The 18,853-nt window shown below is 39.3% G+C and overlaps 1 protein-coding gene across 1 annotated transcript; it reads left to right on the top strand.

The window, feature by feature from the left end:
* Positions 1–1,411: 1,411 nt before the first annotated feature.
* Positions 1,412–13,885, top strand: GEM (GTP binding protein overexpressed in skeletal muscle). Its single transcript, XM_026705969.2, has 5 exons — positions 1,412–2,319; positions 4,177–4,534; positions 8,141–8,217; positions 11,011–11,215; positions 11,887–13,885. The coding sequence occupies exons 2-5, from the start codon at positions 4,195–4,197 to the stop codon at positions 12,162–12,164; spliced, it is 900 nt and encodes a 299-aa protein (XP_026561754.1). The 5' UTR covers positions 1,412–2,319; positions 4,177–4,194; the 3' UTR covers positions 12,165–13,885.
* Positions 13,886–18,853: the final 4,968 nt, after the last annotated feature.

The raw sequence follows: 18,853 nt of genomic DNA, 5'->3' as shown, positions 1-18,853 counted from the left end.
AAATTGAGCACAGCCAGAAATACAGCCAGCTACAAAGTTAGTCAAAGAACCGAGCACCCTTTGAGCAATGTGATTTCTTAGCACGGCATAACCTTTCTCTTAAGAAAAAAAACAAGTTTATTTGCTGTAACAAATAGCAAGAGCATTTAGACTTACATACTGCCCCATAATGCTTTACAGCACTCTCTGGTTGGTTTACAGCAGTGGTGTCAAACTCAGTTTCATTGAGGGCCGCATCAGGGTTGTGTTGGACCTTGGGAGACGGATGGGCATGGCCAGGGCGGGCGTGGCCAGCTCAACATCACTTGTGTTGGGGGCACCTATGATGGCCCAAAATGGAGCTTGGGAGGCTGCGACAGCTCCCTTCAACCCTCTGCCATTCTGTTTTCACTGGCAGAGGCACTGCGGGCCACTCCTTTGCTGTTTCCAGGGTGGCCCTAAGGGCCAGATCTCAGCATCCTGTGGGCTGGATGCAGCCTGCGAGCCTTGAGTTTGACACTCCTGGCTTACAGTGTAAGCCTTATTGGCACATTTCCCCCAACAATCTGGGTAGTATTGCATGTATAGATGTATAATGAGGCTAAACAGATTTACAATAGATACATAACTTTTGTAGTGGTAAGTTCATTGGATGATGACCTGTGCTATAAACCAGATTTAAGGAGCACCTAGTTTGATATACAATATTAGCGTGCTTTCTAACTTGATATAGCCTTCCACATACTAACCTTATATGCTCCCCATACCCAATTAATGCTCCTACTCCTTATTTTAGATTCTTGCTTTCTATATATACTTTTATTTTTTAATTAATTTACAGGAAGTCCTTCTTTAGTGACCCCAATTGGGACTGGCAACTCAGTTGTTAAAAAAGCAGGTGCTATGTAAAAACTTTGACTGTGCTTATAAGTCTACATCAGCTCTCCTTTGCTTTAGATATATGCAAAGACTATAAATATGAAGTACCTGTATAGCGTCTAGACGAGTTTTATTTCTACTCTTTTGTATCCTTTATGTTTTTCTAATGACTGTACCCCATCTTCCTTACGCTGGTATATGACCATAATAAAGATTTATTGCAATTTGTAGTAAGTTCTTCATGGCTTGGGACCAAGCTATCTGAGGGACTGTCTCTTGCCGGTCACATCTACCCAACCCATCAGAACAGGGAGGTAGGGAATGTTGTGGGTCCCATCCTTAGAGAGATATACCTGGTGGGACCCAGAAGAAGGGCCTTCTCCATGGTGGCTTCTTCTCTCTCGAATATCATTCCCCCAGAGATTAGATTGCCCCCCCCCCTCTGATTCTCTTCTGGAAGGCGTTGAAGACCTGGTTCTGCCAGCAGGCCTGGGGAACCCAGAGTGGGATGGAGCCCATTAAATGGCTTGTATAATATCCTGTTGCTGGGAGGGAGGTGGGGGGTAATTTTACTATATTAATTTATTTGATTTTACAAGTTTTATTGTTTTAAATTGTGGTTTTATATGTAGCAAGCCGCCTTGAGTTGCCATGGTGAATAGAAGTCAATACAAATCTAATAAATAAAATAAATAAAAGTAAATATTTTGAGATTAGGATGCAGCCAGATACCCAAAGGCAAGGGAATATTATGATCAAAAGATTTTTCTGCAAATAAATAAGATGCCAGAGACTGAAATTTTGTTTTGCAGTATATCACTTCCCTGATGTTTTTTATAATAAAGTTAAACAAACGGAGCCTGGAGATATTTGTGGGTAAATAGCTTGCCCATGTTTGAAAGAGAGCAATTTCTCCCACAGCACAACTCTCAGGCAATTAAGATTCATGCAATATTGCTTGCATTAATGAATCCAAAAGGATTCAAACAGATGGTTCATTTTAGTGGCATTCTACCCCCTCCCCTCCCCCAAGAAAGGAGTTGTGTGCATGTGTGCATTTCTGCTTTCCTCTTGCAGAACTGGCTCTTAACAAGCATAATGAAGATTTAAAGAACAGCAGAAGAAAGAAACTTAACTACATTTTGTTAGCATCAGTAACTTCTCTCCTCCTCTCTCCCTCCTTCCCCTTTTCTGCATGCCTGCTTCCGTCCAGATGGGGGCTGGCTCTTGGGAGGACAGGCCAATGACGTCACGGAAAAGCCCTGTCTCTGATCAGATGGGCTTAATATAAACCAGGTTTGTTGAGAAAGAATTAAGGGAGGCAGTCCTTGAACAGATGAAGGATTTTCTGTGGGAGATTTGCCTGGTGTTTCATACTTTGAGAACTAAGGGAGTTTGATCAAGATCATCACCTGGCTGCAAAAGACAATCAGGAAAAAACCCAACCAACCATCCAACAAGGTAGTGTTTCTTTACCAACAGCAAATTAATAAGCCTTCTTTTAAGCACCAAAGCAGACTTGTATATAGAGAGCAAAAAGAAAAAAAGAGGGGGGTTATTTGAAATAGAAGTTAAAAGTTGCATCAGAACTAGCTTGTATTTCTTCACTGAACTCAGATGGTTAACTCTTCAGTTGGTTGCACACCATGAGGAAAAGACTAGCTGTAGAAATCAATTTGATTCTGTCTGTTTCTAAGAAGTGATATTTTTTGACTAGATTGAGCGAGAAGTGTACTCAATATGCAGGAGTTTGATACTATTCTTGCTTGAGAAAGTTCCTGTGAGCAGAGCAGAAAATGGATAGCCTTGTTTTGCATGTGCTTTTCTGTATGGCATTCCTTTACATCCCTCGGGTATCTCAAGTTTGGGGCTTTTGCAGGGAGTTGCAAATGATAGAGAAGTGTTTGTGTCTTAAATGTTTTGCTTGCATGCCTTAGCTTCCAAAGTGGTGGGATTCCCCTTCATGGGACTCGTTGCTGAATGATAGACCAAATGCTCACTTTGAAGGAGAGCTGTCCTGCAAATGCAGAACTCTTAGGTTCCCTTTGGAAAAGGGCCATTGGTCTTCTCTTCTATTCTGCCCGTTAGCTTCTAAAGGTATCACGTCAGCTGAGAAAAAACCAAGAACCAGGCTTTAGCCTGAATAAGCCAAATGTCTAAATAGCTGTCATGACCAGAGCTGGTGAGCATCAAGGCAACTTTCCTAAAAATGGTAGCTGCAAAAGTTTCTGGCCCTCAAGAATTGCCTCACAGCAATGTTTCTTACCGGTGCTGAACAACCCATCCTGTAAAGTTATAAACTATCTGTAGGCAAGGGAGGATAGTCCTGGCTTATTGCTCTTGAGATGAATTACAGCCTTTTACAGTAGAAGGGAATTCTTACACCACAGACCTAGCATGGCTACACTTTTGAACTATTTCCTCCTCCACATGACAAGCTTTGTGTTGTTAACTGATCCTTAGGAAGTAACTTAGGTGTACTTTTACTGTTTCTTAAAGACGGTTAGATGAGATAGGGATGCTTGCCATCCCTTCTTTCTTCTGTAGCCCCTGGTTGCCCACTTGTGGCTGCAGGGCTGCTTTTCAGGAGTATAGGGAGCAGAAACAAAGCGGCATTTTCAAAGGTCTTGGCCTCTTCTTCCAGGATGTGTGGGTTTCTATTAAGTGCTCCCTTATGCAGTAAAACTATGTTTCTTGGTTGCTTTGGATGGCTTTTTTAGATGGTACTTTACTGCCACTTGGTCTGCATCTTATTGAGAGCAACAGCCATCCACAGATCACCTGATCAGGTGGAGGAAACAAACCAGGTTTTGAATTCAAGTTTGAGGTATTTTTATTGGTGAGCAGTTGTTACAATTCCCAAGCCCTCAACTGCCTCTGAAGGAGGAATTTCCACTGCTATGAACATCTTTCTCCTATTTTAGTTCTTTGAAGCTACTTTCAGGCAGGGAATTTGGACAACTTGCCATAGCCAACTCACCACAGGACAACTCTCTGTGGGACAATTCAACAGTTCAATTTAATTGGCATCCTTCAGCATCCTTTCTTTAATGATTCTATTCCACTATTTCTTCATTATTAGTGTAGCTATGGTCCTGCGGTGAGTTGTCCTGTGGTGAGTTAGCCATGGTGGTTGTGCCATAGCAAGTTGGCTGTGGCAAGTTGGCTGCAGCAATTTGGCCATGGCGAGTTGTCATAGACCCTCCAGGCAATGCTCATCAAGGGTTTCACATGTGGGCATTTCCCATGTCAGACAGACAATGTATGCAACCTACTGGTACTTGTAGTGTTCACCATTTCACTGTTGCTGTTTTCTAGCCTTGAAGGGAAAGAGCCATGACCCTGAACAATGTCACCATGCGTCGCAACAGTGCCAGTAGTTGTGGTGCCTTGCAACCTCAGCAACAACGTTGGAGTGTTCCAACAGATGGGAAGCATCTGGTAGTGCAGAAAGAGACCCAAGAGGCAAACCGCCAGAAAAGGTACACCCTCAGCCATGAAGAGTATTGCCGCAAAAGCTGGTCATCAGAGTCCTCAGATTCTGTCATCTCTACTGAGTCAGGAAACATCTACCGAGTGGTTCTCATAGGGGAACAAGGAGTTGGCAAAACCACCATTGCAAGTGTCTTTGCAGGTGTGCATGACAGCCTGGATAGCGATTGTGAGCTTCTGGGAGGTAAGTTTGTTCCTTGTCTCCGCCTCCCCTCCCCGCTTAGTTAAAACTTTCTGGGTAAGAGTCTTCTGGGAGCAAGCAAGAATAAAACACATACATTCTGCATTCCTGATCTTGAAATCATAATGCTGTAGCCTCCCGAGTGATTTCAGAATGTGGTTCTCTATTAAGGAAGATGGCAGAGTCAGCTGAGGGTTCTAAAGAGTTATTTTGAGTTTGCATGGGAATGCCAACTTAATTTAATTTTGCTTTTCTTTTTTTAATGAATACACAAATTGAGCTCTCAACCTAATATAGTATGCCTTTTGAAAAAAAAGTATTCTAGGGAAATGTTTGTTGAATAATAGCAATAGCACTTAGACTTATGTACCGCTTTATAATGCTTTACAGCCCTCTTTAAGCAGTTTACAGAGTCAGCATATTACCCCCAATTTTGGCTCCTCATTTTACTCACCTCAGAAGGATGGACGGCTGAATCAACCTTCAAAGAATAATGTATATATTTGTAAATACAATGTACAAAAATGCATGTACAAAAATGTGTGATATAAGGAAAACTTGTTTGTAGAAACTGTGTACGTTAGATCACAGTGAGAACAAAAGATCCATGCTTTGAGAAATGTACCCCCAATAAATCCCAATGTTAGTGCAAACTTTAAAAGAAAATTCTCAACAAACCAAACTGCACGTATGTGCAAATCTGAGAAAAGCTGAACTTGATGTGTGATAAATGAGAAACAGAAATTAAAACTGTTGGGGTTTTTTTCTCATAAATCCACCAAAATGCTTATGTTTCATTTTTAGGTACATAATTTTCCATTAAGATCATGTGTCTTAAGGGTGATCATTATAAAAGCTGCTGATACTTGCTATGTAGGAGTTAGCGCTTCTGGAAAATTTTCATAAACATTCAACATGTGCAGAATTCCAGCTACTTCATGATATTTTCAATTCAAGCAAGAGACATTATTAATGAGTTCTCAAAGTACATGCATTATAGAAAAAGTTGATATGCAACTAGAGTAATGGTATAGAAACAGTTGAAAGGTTTAAGAAATGTATTTATGTGAGAAAAGTAACATTTCTACAAATTATTAATCTCATTTAAATTAAAGAAATGAGATCAGCTCAGAAGACAAACTTGGCGTTAAAATGCTTTTTAAACATATTTCTATTAAGTGACCTGTCCCAGGATTTGGATGAGGTATTTTACAAACAAACAAAATTAGAGTTTATGTTAAAAAAACATTGCAAGCATTGAATTCAGAGATGAATTCTGAAATTATATTTGCATGTACCTGGGACTATGGCACAATCAACCTCAGTGGACCTACTTCTGAGTAGACACATCAAGGATTGGACTATTGTAGTATAATTTTACATATGCCTAGCTAGAAATGTTCAAAGTCAAATGTAATAAACAGAGAAATGTAAGGTGGGAACAATGGAAATGAGAACATACTGACTCAAATGAAGTATAAGATCCACTTTCAAGTAACCCTGCATTAGAGTAAGACTTTTTTTAAATAAATTAGACTTACTGAAGTTATTCACTCACTTCAGTTTTCCTTAACCTGCTATCCTCCAGCTGTGTTGGACTACAACCCTACTAATCATAATTAGCCATTCTTTGGTTGAGCATGATGGATATTGTACTTCATCATTCCTGAAGGCACCAGGTTGGTGGAGGCTGGGACAGATTTGCCTTTTGATTAACTAAAAGATAGCCTCGATTGATTGGTCTGCAGTTTTTAAAGCGTCGTTTGATTATTTCAATATGTCAAAATTTATCCTTTCATTAGAAATGGATGTACAGCATATCATACACTGTACACCTCTCTTCCAATAATTTACTTTTAAAATAGATTTGCTAAAAATATAATAATTAAAGTCCTATCTTCCTTTTGTGATGGGTGGGCATTATTTTAAATTTTACACATTGGCACTGCAATAATAATAGCATAAATTCAATAGCATAAGCACTTTATATATTCCATGAAGAATTTATATTGCAACTTATGGAACTCTAGGTGGGGTATACGTGCTTTAAAAATATCTCTTGAGAATCTGATTTCAAAACTGCTTACACTTGGAACTGGGGTTAGAAATTCAAGAAGACAGAGAGGAAACCAAGATTTGGGGGTCTTTTTGCACCATCTTCACTGAGATATGGAACTGAAACCTTCTGAGCATTTGTTTTAGAACATGAAGATGTTGGGATTCTGGGAATTGTAGTCCTGACATATTTGGAAGATTTTACAGTTTTGGAAAATTGCTACAAAGTAGATCACAGGCAAATGCATGCAATCTTTTGCTCTCTCAGGAATTTTAACACCCTTGTAAAATCCTTTAAGAAGCATTTAAGCTATAATAAAAATATAAGGAAGAGGATTGCTAATTTGTTGGTATTCTATGTAGGAACAGCCAGACGTTTTCTCAAAAAAGCTAACCCCTTGAATCTATGTACTTTTGCTCCAGAATAAAGCTGTCTTATGTTGCTTGCAGCTGTAATGCCTGCTCACCCATAAATTGAGTGGAAACAAATATTTTCCATTACTAAGCCTAACTGGAGTCTCCAGGACTGCCTGCAGCTCCCATGGGGGTCAAGAGGTCATGTTTGCTTTATTTTATTTTTTTTTCCTTTTGGATCTTCTTTCTACTCTTCTTGTCCTACTTAGGAGAAAGAGAACTCCAGCAAAAAGTCAATGCAGTCATTTTTCTTGTAGGCTACATCTTTTTTTCTACCGTGGAAATTATAACAATTCTGGAACTCATGGAAATGTTCAGATCTTTGCCAGAGTCTGATATATAAGGACGTCAGATGTAACAAGTTTTCCCTCCACCTCCTAACGTTTGTCTGATATGATGGCCTGGAGTGGAAAGAACAGAAATACAGTCAAAATAGATTTAGCTGCCCTGTTGATAGGTACAGGGCATCTATATTTTCCGATATTATTTATTTGAACTGCAACTGAAAATAATTCCTGAGAAAAATTTTCTGACTGTGAACGAATCAGTTGAAAAACATGCCTTATCTTGCATCAGAGTTCAATTAGTATGAGCACTAAAGTCCAAGATACAAAAAATTGACAGGCAGAAGCCTCCTCCAAATGTTTCTTTAATCATGGTTTTTTTTAATGCAATTGAAGAAAACATCATCACGTGCTTGGATGAGGGTTCTAGACACTGTATTTAATTTTAATTAAATGTTAATAATATAAAATTGAAAGTTGATTTATTGTATATCCTCATCTCCAGATACTTGTGTGCATCTCCTTGCTGGCTACTCAAGTGCTTAAATATGGCTCCCAATGCAGAAAAGTGTTTTATTCTTGTTTTGTTACATAGAGCACATTTTGTTGGTTAAAATGTAATTGATGTACAATTTGTTAAACTTAAAAGTCTACCTAATTATTCCCACCTGAAGTAGTTTAATGTTGTCTCTTCTCTTTTGGTATGACATCCACAATCAACAGTGTATGGATGATTTATTTAATTTCTGCCAAAGCAGGAATCTTTACATTTCTAACTTTTATTTTGCCTGACATTAAACTCTAGTGACAAGGAAAACTAAAAGAATGTCACATATTTTTATGTTCCCCATTCTAGAAGACACCTACGAACGAACTTTGCAGGTAGATGGTGAAAGTGCAAACATAATGCTTTTGGACGTTTGGGAAAACAAGGTAGTGTGCAAAACCATTTTGTCAGGCAGAAGTATTTATTTTTTCATTCTTTAATTTTGCTGAGCAACATACATAGTCCAGGACTGTCAAACTCCCGGCACGTGGGTTGGATGTGTCATGTGCTGGCCATGCCCAGTTTTAGCGAAGGGGAATAAAGTCCCAATACATCACAGGACACTGCTGTGACAACGTGAGTTTGACACCCATGACATAGTTACATAAATGCATTCTTTTTTTTAAAAAAAAAGTCCCTAAATTTAACAGCAAGCACAATTAGAAATATTGAGAAGCCAAACTTCAAGGAACGTCTGTGGCCATCAGTTACTTCTTGAATAAATTTTTATTTTGTGCACAGGAACAGACTGCACTAAACAATTAAATACACAGCTGTCATATTGGATACTCTGTGTGTGTGTGTGTGTGTGTGTAGGCTAAAAGTCTGAATGTACTTATTTTGTTGTTCCTGAAGGTTGTGATGGCACAAAGTGCCCAGTTAAGAACTTCGAGACCAGTTTTGAATAACCAGCTCTCAGTTCTAACTAAGATCAGGTTGCTATTTTTTCACACAGCACCAGGGCAATGGATTTTCTTTCAGTTTGGAAATAGCTAGTCCCATCCCTGCTTTCCAGCACACTATAAACAAGTTTTTAAAATTAACTTCTAAGTACTATTGCTTGATATTTGGCATATTGGGTGTGTGTGTACATGTGTGACAGTGGTTGGATGCAATTTTTTTATTACCTGTGGGGAGGGGTCTGTGGGCGTGGCTTGGTGGGCATGGCAGGGGAAAGATACTGTAAAATCTCCAGTCAGAGGTGATATTTGCCGGTTCTCCGAACTACTCAAAATTTCCGTTACTGGGTCTCCAGAATTGTTTAGACCCTGCTGAATACCACCTCTGATGTGTGTGTGTAGTTGCAATCTTGCATTTCCAAACTGAAAGCTACTTTGCTTATCCCTGTTTTAATATACAAATTTGTATAAATTAAGACTGAACTCAAAGTATTAGAGATAAAAGTAAAGATGCTGTCAAACTGACCACTACATGGGTCCATCCATGTTAAATATAGAAATAATTTGCTGTTCACTTGTGTTGGCCAGAAAGCTGGCTAGATATGGGAACCTGGTGTGAAAAAGCACATAGGATCCAGGAAATACAAAACTCTTTTATTGGTCTACAGAAGAAGAGGATGCTTCTGGGCTTTTGCCCAAGGAGAGATCCAAAAATCAGGCACAGTCATTTTTATACAATTTAATAGAAGGAACAAAAGTAAGAGAAACCCTGATTGGTTACAAAATTACATGACAGTCACACATATGCACAAAACAAAGTCATCCCATAATACTCCATTATTTAAGTCCACTTATCATATAAATTGACTACTCCTGAGTGTATTTTTTAGTGTGCTAATTATGAGCTTTATTTACTTCTGCACCTTTGTCTGGACACCTCTAACCATTGCTTAAGCTAAATATCATGTTGCCTTCCTTGATTCCAGTAATGGGTTTGCTTGCAACATACCTTAGCTGAGTCTCAACCTGTTAGTTAGTCTATATAGGAGACATTTGAGGTCAGAGTGGACCCTTCTAGCTCTTACTTGCAGGTGTTAAAGAAATGTTACTTCTAGCAGACAAGTCACAACTAATAATTCTGGCTAAAGTTAAAGCTTATAAAATCCTTTATTTATTACTAAGTTAATAAATCACCACGGCCTCAAATTGGAGGTATGCCATAGTTATGAATAAGAGCCAGGAAAATTTCCACTCGTTCTCTACTTCTTCTAGGATGCTTTGGCCATCCTGTAGTCCTGAGGTTTCCTAGCGGCTTCCTATTCGCTACCCTTATCACTTCCTAAGATTCTGCATAGGGGAAACAGTCAATATTTGCAGTGGTATGTTTTGATTCCTATTGTAATTCTTAAAATTACTTCCCCATTCATTTTGGAAAACTAAGAGTGGCATTTGTAGGACCATATGTCTAATAGTTTTTCCGAACTGGTCTTGGCTAGATGCATTCTAAGGACTCCATTTAATTGGGCTATGGGTTGCAATTTAAGTCCCAATAAACAAGTACTGTACATGATTGACTTGGATTAAGATCTGGGCATATTTAGTAAGGTAGTAGAATCTCTTTCACAGCCCATTCCCACATGCTAAACAGAGTGTATGAGAATTCTGCTCAAGGAATGGAAAGTGATATGGTGTAAACTGTACAGAGGAAGAGATACCTTTCTAAATGAGTGGAATTCCACCCATAAGCAGAACAATTTCAGGGGTTTATAGGGATGATTTGACTATGAGGGCAAGGAAGGACAATTATATCACCTATTATATGTATCTACACCTGGATCCAATTCACTGATTGTTTTGTAGACATGCATTGCTATAACAATAAGGAGTGTTGCAAGTGAACACACAGAAATACTTTGGGAATCTTGTCAGCAATTTTAGTAATAGGCGAGTCTTCCACAGCAGCCATTTTGTATGTTTGCCCATCAGATAATTTCAAAAATTCTAACCGTAAGATAGAACCCCATTTAAATTAAATACCCCTGAGGTACTGAATGCATTTTATGTCTGAATTTGGTGAAAAAGATTTGCAAATCAAAAGCAAATTTTATATGCAAGGGACCTTGTAATATAATGCTTGTTTACAAATATGAACAATGCAGTTAAAATAATGAAAGCTTTATGATTAAGTAACCAGCAATATTTAGCTTTTCTCCTGCAGATGATGGGCTTCCAGGTATGAAGCCTAAACCTCTGACTCCAGATCTCTTTTTATTTGAGTAGAATGAAAATGGATGGCTCCAAGATCAGTGCATGAAAGTTGGAGATGCATATGTAATTGTCTATTCCATCACGGACCGGGCAAGCTTTGAAAGAGCATCTGAGCTAAGGATTCAGCTCCGCAGAGCACGGCAGATGGAAGACCTTCCTATTATTTTAGTGGGCAACAAAAGCGATCTAGTAAGGCGCCGTGAAGTTTCCGTTTCAGGTAAGGATGTTATTCTTCAAGTATTTTTGCTTCAACTCTTCAGAGTTGGAGGCATATCTACATTATGACTTGTTTGCACAATAATTATGAGTGGGGATGGTAAAGGTGTTTTGAATTCCAAAAGAGAATCCATTGACAGTACAGGTAGTCTTCAACTTGCAACAGTTTGTTTAGTGACCATTTGAAGTTGAACTGAAAAAGGTGATTTATGACTGTTTTTCACACTTATGACCATTGCAGCATCCCCATGGTCATGTGATCAAAATTCAAGTTCTTGGCAACTTGTTCATATTTATGTCCCAGGCTCGTGAGCATCTTTTTCAACCTTCTGACAAGCAAATTGTCAGATTTACAACTGTGTTACTAACTTAACAATTGCAGTGATTCACTTAGCAACTTAGCAAGAAAGCTGGGGCAAAATTCACTTAGCACCAGAAAGTTCGGGCTCAACTGTGGTCGTAAGTCAGGGACTACCTGTCATGAAGTGGCACTACTGAAACAGATGTTACTCAGGTAGATTTTTTTTCTTTCCCCTTTTTATTGTTTAAGTCAGTGTTTTGCTTCCTGGGGACATTCTGGGAATCGAAGCCCACATATCTTAAATGTTTCTAAGTTTGAAGAACACTACTTTCTAGTAATACTGAATTATTTTGTCTTCAAATATTTTCCAGAGGGCCGAGCCTGTGCAGTAGTGTTTGATTGTAAGTTCATTGAGACCTCAGCAGCTGTACAGCATAATGTCAGGGAGCTGTTTGAAGGCATCGTACGCCAAGTTCGTCTGAGAAGAGACAGCAGAGAAAAGAACGAGAAGAGGCTGGCCTATCAAAAGAGAAAAGAGACCATCCCTAAGAAGGCGAGGCGATTCTGGGGGAAGATTGTAGCCCGAAAAAACAAGAATATGGCTTTCAAACTGAAGTCCAAATCTTGCCATGATCTCTCTGTCCTTTAGGAACTTGGGGACACATCCAGACTTTTATCGATCACAAATACGCCGTATAATCTCCAGAACTGAGAAAAATCAATCTATATTAGATTGGTCAACACAGCTGATCTGGAATCACGATTGTGATTACTGTGATGGTGCATGCCGCAATACAGTAAGCATGGCCTCATGCATGGAAGAAGGGATATCATCTATACGTTTGGTTTATTTTTTGAAACAAATGAGTATACTGGATTGGGAACAGCAATTCTATGCTCTCTGAAAGAACATTCCAAACAATAAAGTGAGATGAGCCTGAAAAAACACAACCTGTTTCCTATGGAAAGGGGAACTCCTATAGTTGCCTTCTTCCTAACCAACCAGTTGTTTTTCTTAAGTGTGCACTGCTAAGTCTTATTCTTACAATATCATCTGTTGAAGTGGCTAGATAGATATCAGCAGCATCAGCAGATAATCAGATGCTCAGATCACTAGGAACATTAAAGCCAGCACTCGTCGATGAATATTATCATGTAGTCAGCACTGTCCCAATTCTAAATCTATTCACTTTTTACCCTACTGGTCCTATGTCCATTTGTATTCTGATCATCATCTTAAATGCATCTGGCATATTACTTTACAGCCTGAGATTTTAAAAACTAAAACTAGGTAGGCACTGCAGCAGATCTGATAGCAAATTCATTTTTTTCCTGGCTTTTGTATTATTCCACCTTCTTGCTTCCTCGCTGCCAAGTAAAACCATCCAAGCATGGCTACCTCTGAAATAAAAGCACATCCATCACAAACCAGCAATTGCTACAGCACAGCACCATTCATTTAATGGGGACCTTGTCCGCTGAAGAGGCAGGGAGAAAATATATTAATGTGATATGCGCACATGTGCCTTTGAATCAGCTTTGACTCCTGGGGACTGCCAGAAAAAGTCCCTGTATTTTTCTTGGCAGGATTTTGGAAGGGTTGAGAGAGAGTGACTGGTCCAAGACCATCCAGCTGGCTTTGTACATAAGGCGGGACAAGAACTCACAGATTCTCAATTTTTAGCTGAGGCCTTAATCACTACACCAAACTGGCACTCCTTAATATGGTAAGGTTAATTATCTAGAGATGCTTATGTTGTTATGATCCAATATGGAGAATTAGTCTGAATACCAATAATAAAGAACGTTGAGAATTTTAACTGTGTAATTATAGAATAAATTTATTTCTCTCTAGAGCCATTCAAAATTCCTAAAGACAGCATGTTAAAGCCAGACATACTCAAGAAAGGAGAGGTTATCAGCTCACTTGTGAAGGGAAGTTCCTGTCTGAATTCAGTTCATTTTTGCTATAAATTACTTCAAATCAACGTTTGCTTGTATCACCCTACTACAGCAATGTTATGGTAGGAATGGTAGATCCTGAGATTGAAACTCAAGGGTGAGATGTAAATTTTTGAGAAGGTGGATTGCTTTTTAGTAAAAACCAAAAAGACAGTCTGTGCTCAGAACAAGTGTTTATGACATTATTTTTATATTTATTATCTTTCAGTTATTAATTGTATTTTCCATAGATGAGCTCGAAGAAGGGAGAGATGAAAGGACTGTTGGAAAATGTAGTGTTGAAATATATTTATTAAATGATTTCTTTAGAAAATGTTGGTTTTGTTACTGTTTTCTATTATCTTTTGGATTAAGCAACATTTATTAACATACCTTAAAAATCAATAAAATGTTTCATTGCTTTTGAAATGAAATCTCAAATGTTCCTTATTTAATTTATTTATTTTATTTATTCTACTTGGTTTGTCAATTGCTTACAAGATAATAGGTATAAGTAAAAACATAGTTATGAATACATGGATACATATAAGAAAAATAAAAGAAACAATAGGACAGGGACGGTAGGCACGTTTGTGTGCTTATGCACGCCCCCTACAGACCTCTTAGGAAAAGGGTGAGGTCAATAGTAGAAAGTCTAAGGTTAAAGTTTTTGGGGTTTGGGGAAGAAACCAGAGTCTGGTAGAGTATTCCAGATATTGACCACTCTGTTGCTGAAGTCTTGATTAAGTCATGATTAATGGTGTGATGAAGTTTAGTTCACACAGGAAAACATCTGTTTTTTACTTTTATGTAATACAATATCAACATACTGATTTATCAAAAGCAGCTTATATATTCAGTAATTCTTAAAGACGGTCAGTGCACTAACCCCTCATGTTTGTAATTTGTTACTTAAATTGCGAACTATCAGTTTACAATGTATAAATTTAATAAATAAATACATTTAAACAAAAGTTTTCAGTCATTAAAAGCAAGTAATGGGAGCTCACCTGTTGAACCTGTTGACTTTCCAGTTGACAAGCATAACATACTGTACTCATTTTATGCCCTGAGGTGTTTAAGTATCACATTTACATTTGTTATCTACTATGACTGCTTCTTCCCAATTACATCCACTCAGCCTCCAGAACAGGCAGGCAGGGTATGTTACAGCCTTACAGGTCGCATCTATTAGGGATGTACTTCTGGTGGGACCATATAAAAGGACCTTCTTGGTGCTAATCCCTTCTCTATGCAATATCATTTCTCCTGAGATACAATTGGGCCCCAGCTTGTTGCTTTTCAAAAGACCCTAAAGATATGGTTATGTAAGTGATCTGGAGATCGTGAATGGAGATAGAGTTGATCAAGTGGTTGATTTGATAATGTTATTGTTCCCATCGGGTGGAGTGGGATGGGGTTTTATTGATTTTATGTTGTTGGTTTTTAATATTGTAAGTTGTCTGGAATCACTGTTGTGTGAGTTGGGCAGCCTATAAATTTAATAAATACTTGTTATTAAATATTATTTAGTAATAAATAAAAATAAAATATATTAACATTAATTCAATATTAGGAAGAAAACTCAACCTCCACTCCTCTTCCTAAAAATTCCTAGCCTGAATTCATCTCATAGACAGAAAAACAAAATATGGATTTGGATAAACACATTCACTTGCCATTTTTTCCTCACCAGCTTCATGCTGTAGGTCAGATAACCTGGTAATCTATTCATCGTTCCTTGACAGAGAAGATCAGCTACAATAGATTTGCCACGATGAGGAAAGCTACCCTTTTGCTCTTCTGGCTCTACATATCTGCATTTAGACCAGAGGTCTCCAAGTCTGGCAGCTTTAAGACTTATAGACTTCAACTCCCAGAATTCCTCAGCTAGCAAGTTGAAGTCCGCAAGTCTTAAAGTTGCCAAGTTTGGGGACTACTGATTTAGACCAACAGATTTATTATCTAAATGCAGGTCAACTTCAGTGTTGACATACATCTCCAATCCTAGCAAACAAACTGGACTGTACAGCACCCATTTTTTTAATATTTTTGAGCTGGAGAGATTTCTACCACAAATAGTTATTAAGAACTTAATTTGAATAATCTCAATAATTACCTTCAAGAAGACCAGCTTCCCTTTCCAGAGTCTTCTCAATTCCTTAAAAAAAAAGAGAGAGATTTGTATGTCAACTATCTGATAGTGATTTCAATATCTGGAGAGCCTGTTTCTGGTGGTATACTTCTTTTGAAATAAGCCAAATTAGAAAATAAGCCATTATTTTTCAAATATAAAGGAGTTAGAACATCTGGACAGCCATAATGTTGAACAAATCTACCATAGAAAGTGTGAGGTGGTGCTATATGTACATATATCTAATCACATAATAGATTGAGATGTAATGTGCCTTGGTTGATTTAGTGTTATTTATTTTCGCCTTTGGCTATATGAACTATTACTTATGATTTAGAAGCCTTATCCACAAGTCAGATTTTTGTGGTTTATGTTACAAACGAGCAAAATATGAGTCAAATTACTGGGAAGTTTATCAACTCAAGGCATTTTCTGAAGGGTGGATAAATATCAGTGGTGGGATTCAAAAAGTTTTACCACCGTTTTGATGGATGTGGCTTGGTGCACACACACGTGCACACACTTTGCATGTGCGCAGGCACCAAACGGGCACTTTGTGCAGGTGCAGAGGTGTTCCAACTCACCTTCTGCAAGCCTGCACTGTCCCGATTGCTTCAGCAGCTGCCACGCAGCACTCTGCTGTGATGCACAAAGCAGCTGTGCTTCAAAAGCAGAGGATAAAGGTGAATATGGGAGCCCGGGTGGGCAGGTGGGCCCAACAGCAGAGCTGTGGAGCGAACCAGTTTGGTCTCTGTTGCTCATCGCCGCTACCGGTTCAGTAGAACCTGGCCGAACCGGTAGAATACCACCACTGGTAACTATAGAAACGACTAACCAAACCAGGAAGGCCTGACCTGACCAGAGGTGTATTCAGCAGGTTCTGACCAGTTCTGGAGAACTGGTAGTGGAAATTTTGAGTAGTTCGGAGAACCGGCAAATTCCACCTCTGACTGGAGATTTTACAGTATCCTTCCCCTGCCACGCCCACCAAGCCACACCCACAGAACCAGTAGTAAAAAAATTTGAATCCCACCATTGGACCTGACCATGTCTTTCAAGTGATTCTTCAACATCTAGTCATAGAGGCACTCAGTCTGAGTCACGGTGACTTTTGTCCTGGGTCTGGCTAGGAATAACAACTTGTTCAAAGGTATCATCCTATGAGTGGGTGTGGTTCTAATCTAGAGGACGTGACACAACACTTCCTCTGAAATGATTCCCCTTGGAGTGCATGTTTATGAGTTATGGCAAAGTATAGGAGATTAATGTTACAGCACAGCAGAGTTTCCCTAGAAATCTGTACATAGTGAAATACTAAGGATAAGAATTTTGGAGGTTCCAAGTAGATGATGCTGGTTTGGGAAAGGTTCCTTTAAAACAGGGGTCTCCAACCTTGTCAACTTTAAGACTTGTGGACTTCAACTCCCAGAGTTCCTCAGCCAGCGCTGGCTGAGGAACTCTGGGAGTTGAAGTCCACAAGTCTTAAAGTTGACAAGGTTGGAGACCCCTGCTTTAAAGCAATATTTTTCAACTTCAACAACTTTAAGATGTAGGACTTCAATGCCCAGAATTCCCTAGCCAGCCATCTGTGGAGGTGAAGTCCAGCACCTTAAAGGTGCTGAAGTTGAGAAATACTTCCTTAAAGATAGATTTCCACTTTCCTTGCCTAACCACAGCTTAACAATAGTTTCTGCTGATGATAATTACAGGTAGTCCTCAACTTATGACCACAACTTAGTCCCATTTTTTTGTTGCTGAGCAAGACAGTTGTTAAGTGAATTTTAGAAACTTTCTTATCACAGTTTTTAAGCGAATCACTGCAGTTGTTTAAGTTAGTAGCATAGTTATTAAATGAACCTTGAATTTTTTCATCAGAAGGTCACAAAAGGGGATCACATGATCCCGGGACATTAAAACCGGAGGTGGTATTCAGCAGGTTCTGACCAGTTCTGGAGAACCAGTAGTGGAAATTTTGTGTAGTTCGGAGAACCAGCCAATACCACCTCTGACTGGCCCTGTCCCCATCTATTCTCTGCCTCGAGTCCCAGTGATCAGCTGTGTCTTTTTTTGTTGTCCTGCATAGGAGAACAGATCTGGAAAGCAGGTTAGTGGGGTAGGGAGGGAAAGGGATTTTGCAGTATCCTTCCCCCGCCACACCCACCAGGCCATGCCACGCCCATCAAGCCATGCCCACAGAACCGATAGTAATTTTTTTTGAATCCCATCACTGATTACAACCATCATAAACATAGTCAATTGCCAAGTGTCTAAATTTTGACCGTGTGACTATGGGGATGCTGCAACAGTCGTAAATGTGAAAAATAGTCATAAGTCACTTTTTAAAGTGCCATTGTAACTTTGAACAGTCATTAAATGAACTGTTGTAAGTCAACCTGTACACTGCAGATAATTTACTAGGTTTTTCAAACAATGGGACTGAAGATGGAGAAGGCATTCACTGCAATAATGAATATTAGCTTGAGGGTATCCTTTGTAATGATCTAGATTGTTTTCTGCTTTAGATATTTGTTTGTTATTTGTTTATATTCCACCTTTATTACTTTTACAAGCATCTGAAGGTGGTGAACATATCCAACATACCTTCCTTCTTCTATTTTCCCCACAAAAGCAATCTCGTGAGTTGAACTGGGCTGCAAGAGAGTGACTGAGCCAAAGCCACCCAGTTGGCTTTCATGGCTATGGTGGGACTAGAACTCACAGTCTCCTGGTTTCTAGCCTGGTGCCTTAACTACTAGCTTTTCATCATAGATTTGAGTTTCTCGTGCATCTGTTTTAAGCAGGGGTGGGATTCAAAAACTTTTACTACTGGTTCTGCGGGCGTGGCTTGGTGGGTGTGGCCATGTAACTTGGTGGGTGTGGCTTATTTTTTGCAGCCCCCACCTGTTTTGGGGAGCTTCTTAGCCACAGAGGAGCCTCGGAGGGGGGGCATTTTTGCTCCCCTAAGGCTCCTCTGGGGCTCTGGAAGAAAAGGAACAGAGCATGGGAGGGGCGCAAAGCACTCCTCCAAGCTCCGTTTTGGGAGCTTCCTAGCCTCAGAAGAGCCTCTGGGGGCGTTTTTGTTCTCCTAAGGCTCCTCTGGGACTCTGGAAGGCAAAAAATGGAGAGGGGGCTGAGCTCCTCCCTCCATTTTTTGCCTTTCTGGACCTCAGCAAGGGAAATCCCGGCACAGCTGATCTTATCTACAGCTGATTATCAGGAGGGGAAAAAAGAAAGAAATACCTTAGGTGAATGTCAGGCAGGAG

Source organism: Pseudonaja textilis, chromosome 3 (assembly GCF_049901715.1).
Source record: "Pseudonaja textilis isolate UNSWEBS1 chromosome 3, rPseTex1.2, whole genome shotgun sequence".
Lineage (NCBI taxonomy): Eukaryota > Metazoa > Chordata > Lepidosauria > Squamata > Elapidae > Pseudonaja > Pseudonaja textilis.
Note: the sequence above shows the minus strand (reverse complement) of the source record. Positions and strands in the feature narration are given on the sequence as shown.

Bases quoted from the DNA above. Each gene is read 5' to 3' on its own strand.
- GEM (XM_026705969.2), top strand. From the start codon at position 4,195: ATGACCCTGAACAATGTCACCATGCGTCGCAACAGTGCCAGTAGTTGT. The intron at 4,535-8,140 runs GTAAGTTTGTTC...TCCCCATTCTAG, and splicing joins CGATTGTGAGCTTCTGGGAG to AAGACACCTACGAACGAACT. The intron at 11,216-11,886 runs GTAAGGATGTTA...AATATTTTCCAG, and splicing joins CCGTGAAGTTTCCGTTTCAG to AGGGCCGAGCCTGTGCAGTA.